The 12,336-nt window shown below is 36.5% G+C and overlaps 1 protein-coding gene across 1 annotated transcript in view; it reads right to left on the minus strand.

Annotated features, from left to right (window-relative positions):
- The window catches only part of SESTD1 (SEC14 and spectrin domain containing 1), a 128,328-nt gene that overhangs the window by 102,535 nt on the left and 13,457 nt on the right, over positions 1–12,336 (minus strand). Inside the window, exons 2-3 of the mRNA XM_019799233.2 lie at positions 3,659–3,738; positions 304–412 (exon numbers count right to left, since the gene is read on the minus strand). Coding sequence (XP_019654792.1) covers positions 304–412; positions 3,659–3,713 — 164 coding nt within the window. The 5' untranslated portion in view covers positions 3,714–3,738. The remainder of the gene's footprint in view (positions 1–303; positions 413–3,658; positions 3,739–12,336) is intronic.

Genomic DNA, 12,336 nt, shown 5'->3' on the forward strand with positions numbered 1-12,336 from the left:
TTCTACTAAATTCACTCTGTGTGTTTTCTCAAGTTGCATGGTACACAGATGCTCAGTCTTTGTGTTCCTTAAAAGTTGACAGTGCATACAGTTTGGAAATCTGTATCACATTACCTAGTACATTTAGAGCATAAAATAATTCTTTTATCTGCTGTTGTGTCAGAAATGATTGATTCTAGTGTTTTTAATTATAATTTCACTAATAAAAGAAGGTGACATAGCAACATACACCTTAATGACAGGAAACATTAGTAAGTGAATGACAACATATCAAGATTTTTAAAAAGACACCTTTAGAGTCACCTTGGAATGCTGAGTAGATAGTCTAAGGTAACACTCAGCTCATCCATATTTGTTTGTTCCAGGCATAATGGAATTGTCAGAATGAGGCCACTCCGTCTGTCCTTTCCTCCTATTAGAAAAAAAAAAAGATATAAATACAACATGTAATCGATATTAAAGCACTAAATAGATATGTTTGGGTCCAATGTTACTAAAACAAACAGTATTTAAGATATAAGTAAAAAGAGCTATCTACTAGCTGCTTATTTTATATATTGTAAATGTTTATAGTAGTATAGCAAACTTATACCAAATTTAGAAAGAATAAGAGAAAAAAATCAGCCTGCGAAATCGTCAAACACAGCAATTATCATTTTGCTTAATTTTCTTCCATTCAGACTGCTTAATCAATTCATCGAGCACCAACTGTACACCTAGCACTAAGCATTTACAAGCAAAGTAAATTTCCAATCAACCCAGGAAGAAAGGCTTTACATCATAAGAAATAACAGTCTGAAATATGAGTTTATCTGCTAGGCTGTGTTGTATACTATATATAAAGCATTACAAAAAGGATCTAGAAAATGATAAGAGCTGTGATAAAGGTGAAAAGCTTTGTAGAAAAGTTAAGACTTAAGAAAAATGAGTAGAATTTATAAACCAAGTTAAAAGAGTATTAGAGTATTCTGTGATGGGGAATGATCTGAGTGAACTTAAGAGGTCAGACAGGACTTCTGCATTCACAAGGCAGGAAAGACAAAGTCCTGCCCAGCTGAGGAGAGCACATGGGACCTGGCTGTAGAAGCCTGAAAGCCAGGCAGTAGAACACACTCGCATTTCATGGATGCTCAAGCCTTCTTTAATCTTCCATAAGCATTTAAATCTAACTAATACTTTCATACACACATATCTTCTTTCAAAGTTCCCCATGTGACTGACTTTGACACTGAAGTCCATCCTCTGACCCAACTGACATTTATGGCAATTTTAGAAGCCTAAAACACAGCAAATATTAAAGGTAAAAATTCTGTATGATCTCTAGAAATCTATCACTAAAAACTGAAAGCTGTGAAGTGAAAAAAACAACTCCTACGAGTGACATGAGGGCAATTCACTATGGACCAACCACGAATGATCTTCTTTTATTAGGTTAACCATATAAATTAATGATATTCAACCAACTTGTTTAATCTGAATAAATGTAATTTTGAAATGTTGAACTTAATAGATAATCAACAGTGACTTCAACTACTCATGGTTTTTGTTCAGTTTTTTTGTTTTTTTTTTTTAATGGATTCCACCCATGGTTTTCTTTTTTCTTTTTTTTTAAATCTTTTTTTTTTAAAGATTTTATTTATTTATTAGACAGAGATAGAGACAGCCAGCGAGAGAGGGAACACAAGCAGGGGCAGTGGGAGAGGAAGAAGCAGGCTCATAGCGGAGGAGCCTGATGTGGGGCTCGATCCCATAACGCCAGGATCATGCCCTGAGCCGAAGGCAGACGCTTAACCGCTGTGCCACCCAGGCGCCCCACCACCCATGGTTTTCAAGCTGAATCTCCCAAATGATTTTGGTTTGAAAAGTTTATCTCTATTATTAAAAGAGGTAAAAATTATTGGTTGAAATAATTAATACTCAACAGAGACAATCGAGAAGGGTGGGCTAAGGGAAATTTCATTTGCTCCTCAAAAATTGCTAAGTTTTATGCCTACATTAAACCAAATGTGCAAAAAGTTCATATCTGAACTGTAGCATTCTGATCCACTTTGGACTTGTCTTCAGAGGACAGTTCTAACATTCAGGACTACATTTAACTTCATGTCCTCAGCTTTCACTAAGGAACAATAAAATAATTACTAGAGTAAATGAAAAAGATGGTAGAAGCCAAGAGAAAAAAAAAGACTTTCAAGATAGATATGGTTGGGGTGCCTGGGTGGCTCAGTTGGTTAAGCAACTGACTCTTGGTTTCAGCTCAGGTCATGATCTCAGGGTCTTGAGATCAAGCCCTGACTCTGGCTCCATGCTCAGTGGGGAGTCTGCTCAAGAATTCTCTCTCTCCCCTCTCCCTTTACCCTCACCCTGCTTGCACATGTGTGCACGTGCTCACACCCTCTAATAAATAAATTTAAAAAATCTTTTTTTAAAAAGTAAAGTGAAACAACAAAATGAAATGCTGCACATAGTTTAAGTGTCATAAGGATGCAAAAATGAACTGATAAAGATTACAGAAGAATAATAGTATCTACTCTTGGCAACAGTGTGGGCAAACAGGCATTTTCTTACACTGGTGGGAGAAACAGAAATTGAAATAATATTCTTAGAGGGTAATCTGACAAAACTTAACACAAATTTAAACGTAAATTCTTTTTAACTGTTCCACTTATGGGAATGTATACTGCTGAACTTGTACAAAGTGCAGGAACGATGAATAAGAATGTTTCCTGTAACACCATTAATATCAGAAAAGAATGGAGGAAACATAAGAGTCAACTGGTAAGGAAATGAGTTGGTTTTAAAAAAGGAAATACATTAAATAAGGAAACAAGAATACTAGTGGAACTCAATATCTTATTTTGTCCTTTATAATCTGCATCAGAAAAACATAGCAATTCAAAGAGAGATACAATATACTTTTAAAAAAGGATGTTGGTAGTGTAATGATCAAAACAATTATGATAGGATCTAAAAAAAAAGAAAGAAAGAAAGGAAAAGTAAGATAAACAAAAGTCCAAGTAACCTAAACAAGCAGGCCATAGTACCTATTCCAAAGCATCTGCAAATTTACTCAATGATCCTTAATTCCAGAAAAGAGCTATACCCAATGTACCATGCCCCTGCTCTCATACTAATAAAGTATCTTGCAGCTTCTCTTTGATTCTTAGCTGATATGCACTTTAGGTTAATAACCAGAGATAAATTCAAGGCTCTATAACCAAGTTCAGACAGTAAAAAGTGAAAACCATGTAAATGATATTTCCTAACTCCTCCAAGTGCACTGAACTATCTCACAGGAACATGGAAAACAAAAGCTAGAATGCAGGATATCATAAAAACTAATTCTATATTTCAAAAACAATTATTTAGGTGCTGGTTAGTCAATTATTCTTGGCCCGTATTACTTCATTTTTATATAAAAAGATATGGCATCTACCTCGAAGCGGTCATTTTAATCAATTACAGAATAAATACTGGCCGGCCAAGTACCGACAGTGACAGAGGTGGCTCACACAGCTATCCATTCTGATTAGAAGAGAGCTCAGAAATACCTCAGAAACGAAATCTTCACAGAAAAATGCATTTCTGTCAAACTTACCAAAGAAAGAAGTTGAAACAAATTTATACATCAGACACTTCCAATTTTAAGAAGAAAGCATACCTGAAAGGAATGCAAGTTTTTTCTTCAGAATGGGTAATATTACTGAGGCCTCCATTTTACTCCAGCAAACTTCCTCACTTCTGAAAACAAAGAAAGTTAAATGTTAACTACAAGATAATAATTATTTTGTGAAGTACATACTTATGATGGCTTATCCCAAGGTGTCTCAATTTCAGCATTACTGACATTTTGAGTCCGATTATTTATTTATTTACTTTTGGGTAAGAATTGTTCTGTGCATTGTATTTAGCAGCATCCCTGGCCTCTGCTCATTAGAATACAAATAGCACCCCCCCTTCCAGGCTGTGACAACCAAAATGTCTCTAGACATTGTCAAATATTCTCTGGTAGGCAAAAATCACAGCCAGTTGAGAATCACTAGCTTAACTGTTTTTGTTTGTCATTGTTGTGTTTTGTTGTTTTTTTTAAGTAGGCTCCACGCCCAACATGGGGCTCTAACTCAGAACCCTGAGATCAAGAGGCGCATACTTTATGGACAGAGCCAGCCAGGCGCCCCACTGGCTTAATTCTTTTCCGGAGCAGTACTCTTGGGGTAGAACAGTGTCTGGTACATAGCAGTAATTCAATAAATTCTTGTTGAATAAAGGAATGAATGAATTACTCAAAGAGGCAATCTTTTCTCTATTGCTCTCCTTATTAATTATACAGCTTAATTCCAAATATCTACTCTTTCAGTTCCACTACTAAATGGCTATCTCTAATTTCTCATATTTTTGCTTCTCCGTATGACATGGTAACACATCTTATCCTCATGTTTACCTCAAGATATTTCCTAGTACACTGTTTCAATTTTTGTCCCCACTGTTAACTGTCTCCATCTCTCCACATTCTGAATTTTTTTTACATCTTCAGGGAAAAACCTGATTAACCCAGCAGATCTCTTCCTATCAAGCTATAATTCACTGTTCTTGGTTTAGTTTTCTAGTGTTCAACTGGCTACAGACAGGGTTTATGCCTAAATACAAAATGGAACTATCCATACAGGAAGGCCTAAGGACAAGACAGTTTCCCTTAAAAGGGAACTTGAACAGCGTGGGCATCTGGAGGCTTAGCCAGCCCAGTATACTACTAAAACAGGATTTCAAGAAGAGCAGGTCATTTAAAAAACACAACAAAACAAAACAAAACAAAAAAATCAAAGGTTCAATTATACAATCCACCTATACTTAGCTGCATGTCTGAGAGAGTATTCTCCAGCACATTTTATCCTTCCTTCCCCTATCCCACCTCACACCCACCCACCATCACAATATAGTGACAGCTCCTTGCAATACTCCATGAATTTGCATTTTATTTAGTGAAGCCATACTCTTTTAACAGCTTCATTTTTTTAAATTGAGATATAACTGACATATAACATTATATTACTTTCAGGTGTACAATATGATTCAGTATTTGCATACACTGCAAAGTGATCACAGTAAGTCAATTAACATCCGTCACCATAGTTACAAAATTTTTTTCTTATGAAAACTTTTAACACCTGCTCTCTTAGCAATTTCAAATATGCAATATAGTATTATAAACTCTAGTCACCACAAAGCTTACTCTCTTGAAAATAATTTTCAAGCAGAGTAGAAAATGTGACTCCACATGAAAATATATTACTTATTCAACAAAAATTTGCCATGAACTTATTAACCCATTTCAGATCCTGTGTTATCAACTGGAGCTAAAAAACTCAAGTCACAACCCTGCCCTGAAAAATAAAAAGTCTTTCAAGAAAAAAAACTCAGATATTAACCAAAAAAAGATGTGGTCTTAGTATTTGTCAAATAATGACTAAACAGGTTACTTAAATGTATTATTCTACGGCTTCTGTGTATACAACTAAAAAAAAAAAAAATCACCATTATTTCTACCTGTCCACAAAGAAAAAAATCACTATCAAACTAAATAGGATATATTTTTCTCAAGTTTTATTCTTAAATATTTGTTTGCAATTTGTTCTGCATCAGCCCCGGCTGGCATACAACTACTAGGAAACAGGACGGAAAAGCTCACATTATGTATTTTAAATCTACAACCAGTAGAAGAGCACCTGGGTGGCTCAGTTGGTTGAGTGTCTGCCTTTGGCTCAGGTCATGATCCCAGGGTCTTGGGATGAAGCCCCATGTCAGGCTCCCTGCTCAGTGGAGAGTTTGCTTCTCCCTCTCCCTCTGCCCCTCCCCCCACTTGTGCTCGCGCTCTCTCTCTCTCTCTCTCTCTCTCTCACTGTCTCTCAAATAAATGAAATCTTTAAAAAAAAAATAAAAACAAAAATAAATAAAACCAGTAGCAGTTCACACTTCCAAATCAATATCTTAACCTGATGAGTCAGTTACCCAGCTCTACAAAAACCAGACAGCTCAGCTTCGTATCTATGGTCCCTCCTCTTATGACCACCTTGTCAGAGACCAGATTTGAAAACTTGATAATGTAGGGGTTCAGAGTGAGTTGCCCCCAGATACGCCACTTGGACACTCAGATTATTTTGAGCTAAAAAAAATAATCAAGGCCCAAGACACAGAAACTTTGACATTCCCCCTAACTGCCTAAAAGAACTTAGATAAAGGACCTGCTCCAGGAAGAGAGCTATCACTATAGATAACCACATTATAATATGAACTCAGGGCAGTAGACAGCCAGGAACTTAAGCAAACTTTATCTTTGATTTAAGTTCTCTCTATAACTTATTGTTTCTATAGGGCCCAACAGTTGTTTACCAAATATTTACTCTTTTTCATCTTCCTGTCAATTGCTCTTCTACCCCTTTCTCCTAAGTTCAGGATGACATATATACCTCATTTTGCCTGGCTGTCTTTAGAATCTCATAATTATGTGGATTCCCTATAGGTAATTAATTTGATTTTCTTCTGTCAATCTGTCTCATGTCAATTTAATTCTCAGACCACCTCCAGGGCCCTTGGGTGGCTTAGTCAAACATCTGCCTTTGGTTCAAGTATTTACTATAAGCCATGCATTGTTTGTATGATTTATTTGTATTAACTTATTTAATCCTTGTGATATTTCTATGAGGTAAATATCATTATCAACCCCATTTTACAGAAGAATTAACTGGGGCTTAGACAGGTTAAACATTGCCCAGCATCTCACAGCTAGTACGTGGGAAGTTAGGATTCACACCCAGGCAATATATTCCAGTAATGATATTCTCACATTAAATTATCAACTTACTAGTAAAACAGCTCTGAAAATATCCAGTATTATCTGGCCAAATGAACAAGATGGAGCTCTGACTATATACAAAATTAAATATATATATATATATACATATATATATATACACATATATATGATATATACATATGTGCTACTGTCTTAATTCACGGTAAGGCACCATAACTTTTGCCTACCATTGCTTCTACAATCAACAGTGCAAATGGCAAGTGATACAAGAATTATAAAAAGTTTTGACCTAAGAGACCCCCTATAAGCTGGAAACAAGAGAACTACTGCTCTAGGTTGTCAATGGGATGCTGCCACAAAAGAATTTCAACCCTGAAGGGGTAATACAGATATAGCAACAACCTGGTCACGGAAACAGAACTGGATTTCTAATCAAAATTTTCCTTTGGCATGAGCACAGACTGACTCAACTGCCTTTGGTTCCTTCCTATTTTCTGAGCCTATTTCTTCATCCTTCTTATCAATTCTGTAAGTTATATAACAACCTTCCAATAAATCCCTTTTCTGCTTAAGTTAGCTAGAATACCCTTCTCATTTAGTCAACAGAGAAACCTGACTGGTATAGGAAGCAAAACTGTAATTCAGAGTTTAGTAGATGATGTATAAAATCAGTTAATGCTTCTTTTTTTTTAATCCTTTGCCATTTATTCTGAATGAAAATGTCCATCAATTTACCTTGACACACTATGATATCCAGAAGCAATCTTATTTTTTGACACTGTCTCCTCAGAGATGGATGTTTTTTATCCAAACTTTCCATTACTTTACAGAACCATCCCAGCATGACAAAATACTAAGATTTTTTTAATCAAATGGCTTTTCTTTTTTTAAGAGCATGTTGAAAGTGATGAAAAAGTAGTTTAATGAGAAATATAGAAAAGTAGTTTAATGAGAAATGGGTGTGTAGGCTACTTCAAATGACCTCATGGATAAAATGTAAAGCAGCCAAGAAATGAAAGCTGCTGGGACACCTACCCGGGTGGCTCAGTTGGTTAAGTGTCTGACTCTTGCTTTCGGTTCAGGTCATGAACTCAGGGTCATGAGAACAAGCCCTGCATCAGGCTCCACACTGGGTGAGGAGCCTGCTTAAGATTCTGTCTCTCTCTTATGGCTAACAGACACATTAAAAAAATGCTCAGCATCACTTATCATCAGGGAAATACAAATCAAAACCACAAGGAGATATGGTTAGTCAGAATGGCTAAAATTAACAAGTCAGGAAATGACAGATGTTGACGAGGATGTGGAGAAAGGGGAATCCTCTTAACTGTTGGTGGAAATGCAAACTGGTACACAGAGTGCAGCCACTCTGGAAAACAGTATGGAGGTTCCACCAAAAGTTAAAAATAGTACCCTATGACCCAGCAATTGAACTATGAGGTATTTATCCAAAGGCTACAAACACAGTGATTCTAAGGGGCATCTGCACCCCAATGTTTATAGCAGCAATGTCCACAATAGCCACACTATGGAAAGAGCCGAGATGTCCACTGACAGATGAATGGATAAAGATGTGGTATACACATGCACACACATACACACACACACTGGAATATTACTTAGCCATCCAAAAGAACAAAGTCTTGCTATTTGTAATGATGTGGATGGGACTCGATGGTATTATGCTAAGAGAAATAAGTCACTCAGAGAAAGACAAATATCATATGATTTCACTCATATGCAGAATTTAAGAAACAAAACAAATCAACATAGGGGAAGGGAAGGAAAAATAAAAACAGAGAGGGAGGAAAACCATGAGAGACTCTTAACTTTAGTTAACAAACTAAGGGTTGCTGGAGGGGAGGTAGGTTGGGGGGGGTAATTGGGTGATGGGCATTAAGAAGAGCACGTGATGTGATGAGCACTGGGTGTTATATGCGACTGAAGAATCACTAAATTCTACCCCTGAAACTAATAATACAGTATACATTACCTAAATTGAATATAAATTTTTAAAAATATTTTATTTTATTTATTTGACAGAGAGAGAGACAGCCAGCGAGAGAGAGGGAACACAAGCAAGGGGAGTGGGAGAGGAAGAAGCAGGCTCCCAGAGAAAGAGCCTGACTGTGGGGCTCGATCCCAGAACTCCGGGATCACACCCTGAGCCGAAGGCAGACGCTTCATGACTGAGCCACCCAGGCGCCCCTAAACTTAAAAATTTTTTAAAAAGGTTCTCTCACTCCCTCTCCCTTTGCCCCTCCCACTTGCACTCACTCTCTCTAGAAAAAAAACCTTTAAAAAATAAAAAAAATTTATAAAAAGAAAGTTGTGATGTTTACCCTTCTAGAGTCTCCTTTCCACCAATCTCTCATTGCCATCACAAAAGAGATGGGTAATGAAAAATGATTACTGTACTACTAGTTCCAATTAAATAGTTCTTCAAAAGTTATTTATTTTAGGTTTTTCAACTCATTAGCACAACCATAAAAAAAATTTGCCTATCTCTGGTTATCTTCTATATCTCACAGAATAGTTTAAAGTACAAACCACACCAAAAAAAAAAACCCACAAAAAATAAAATCTTGCAAAATACAACCATCCACTACCATCACCACAATAAAATGTTACATAACACAAAGGTATCTGTTCATGCTCTTCTCCAGTAAGATAGATACAGACCATTATTTTTTTTTAAGATTTTATTTATTTGACAGAGAGACAGCCAGCGAGAGAGGGAACACAAGCAGAGGGAGTGGGAGAGGAAGAAGCAGGCTCCCAGCGGGGGAGCCTGATGTGGGGCTGGATCCCAGAACGCCTGGATCACGCCCTGAGCCGAAGGCAGACGCTTAACGACTGCGCTACCCAGGTGCCCCAGACCATTATTTTTTTTACAAGAAGCTTATTCAATCTAAATATATCTGAGTGGATCATATTCTCAAAGAAGAAAAGAAGCCAATGATGAACATTTACCTGATATTAATTAATAAAGCAAGGAAAATAATTTTCTTAAAAACTTGCTAAATGAAGCAAGTTAAGAAATAGAAGAATTAAACAATTCACAACATGCTTAACAAAAACATGTCATATTTCATATATGGTCATTTAAAATGACCTATTTTGGGAACGCCTGGGTGGCACAGCATTTAAGCGTCTGCCTTCGGCTTAGGGCCTGATCCCGGCGTTATGGGATCGAGCCCCACATCAGGCTCCTCCACTATGAGCCTGCTTCTTCCTCTCCCATTCCCCCTGCTTGTGTTCCCTCTCTCGCTGGCTGTCTCTATCTCTGTCAAGTAAATGAATAAAATCTTTTTTTAAAAAAATGACCTATTTTGTCACAATTTATTAAATATAAAAGAGGCAGAAAGTCAGAGTTTATAGCAGATGAGATGCCTTGGAGTCAAATGAATATAAAGAAAAATGTGCAACCATGACTGCATGCTACCTTCAACTAAAAGCAAGACACACTGAAGTCAATTATTACCATTCCTGGGTGCAAAATAATCCTACCTAAAACAGAGCCCTTATTAAGTACATTCATACTGTTGTGCAGTTATCACCCCATCCATCTCCAGAATTTTTTTCACCTTGCAAAACTGAAACTCTGTTCCCATTAAACAACTCTTCATTTTCCCCTCCCCCAACCCACCTTCCCCATCCCACAATCATTCTCTTCTCTTTCTCTACGAATTTCACTACCCTAAGTACATCCGACGAGTGGGAAAATAAATAAATAAATAAACTAACAGAACCGTTTACAATTAGAGATGAAGAATTCTGAGAACTAGATATGTAAAGGAGACCAAGTTTCAACTAATATTTTTATCCATCTTCCACTTTGAACATCTCTCCCAAGATCCTGGAGCATTAAAAGAGGAAAATTGGATCAGCCAAATAGGTAAACTGGTATCTTGTCTTCCCAAGGCCAGAGATCATCACTGATTTATCTTTACTCACTCATTTACTCACTCATTCATTGCTCATTTAACAAAACTATAATAAGCACCTAGTAGATCTGGGCAACGCTAGGTGCTAGATAGACCTGGTATTCAAAAAATATCTAATAAATGAATATATGAATATATAAATAAATGAACAAATGAAGAAATATATGAAACAAACACCCTACAAATCCTAACATTATCCCAAGTGTGGGGCAATCATAGGATCATATGTGCATGCTTTTCCTTCAAAGCAGCTCCTCCCAGTTTCTTTCTACTGGGGCAGTCGCCACAGATTCACCGGATATATCAACTGCTGGGTGCTGGAGAAAGGCAGGTCCGTGATGGTGGTTAGATGGACATCAATGGTGCTACCAATGGGCAGCCATTAGAGGGCAGCAGAGGATGTGCTGAGCATCAGGAAACGAGGATTGCGAGCCTTTTAATCAAGACTGGGCAAATTACACTTCATAACAGATTGTAATTGATGATATGAGTGGGTGCACTGGAACTCGTCTCTCAGTAAGTATAAATCAACCAGTTTATTTGGAAAATTTAGTTAGATTCTTCAAAGAGCTTTAACAACCACTGAAAACCCATTAGGACAGCCTAAGTCTAACTAAATCATCTCTAATAAATCCAAATCATGTAGACACGTAATGGCAATGAACAAAATCAGAATGCTGGCTCCTTAGTCTGCATTTCCAGAAGAAATACTACAGCTGTCCTTAAATTCAGATTAGAAATACCTTCAACTGTTGTTATGAAGTAAGAGTAATCTTGAGAGATGAAAACAAGCAAGCACACATACAGATACTATTTAACTGGGTTCATCACTCTACATATTCATATATAAAATTATACAGAAATAAACATTATCCAACTTTACAATAATACAACAGTGAAGCAGATCAAGAGTTGAAAATTTATGTAATTTTTTGTTATGCCAGTGAATGATTATTAATCTGGTTTTACAATAATATTGACAATTCTAAATGAAAGAATAAAAATTCTTTTGAATAGATTTTAAATAAAAGTGATAAAATAATGGTCAACTTTCACCATAATACACATCTAGCCAAAACTATAATTTCTCTAAATAAAACTGAAAGCTAAAGTATCACTGTATAATATCATTTTTACAAATGTATCAGGACCTAGTTTATTCAGTAAAGGAGGGAGAAAGGAAGAAAGGTTACAGAAATATTTTGAGGTTGCTATGAAAATATCAATAATCTACCTCAAAAGACAGAAAAAATTCTATATTAAATTCAGTTGGACATTAAAAGTCATGTAACTAAACCTCAAAAATTCAAGTCTACTGTTAAAGGTAATAAAAGCCCACCACTTAAAAACTCTCTTCAAAAACAATAAAAGCAACTACTCCTACACCACCCTTCTTGCCCTGACCCTTTTCCGAAGGAGCCAGTCACTGTTATCTACAAGGTCAGAAACATAGGGAAGTCAGTTCCTTAAGGATTTCTCCACAACTCTAGCTATTCTACCAAACCCTTAGCAGCTGCAAACCTCCATTTTTTGAAAGTCCAACTTTAAAAATTCCTTTACTGTATGAATTTTTCAAATCTT

Source organism: Ailuropoda melanoleuca, chromosome 2 (assembly GCF_002007445.2).
Source record: "Ailuropoda melanoleuca isolate Jingjing chromosome 2, ASM200744v2, whole genome shotgun sequence".
NCBI classification, from domain to species: Eukaryota; Metazoa; Chordata; class Mammalia; order Carnivora; family Ursidae; genus Ailuropoda; species Ailuropoda melanoleuca.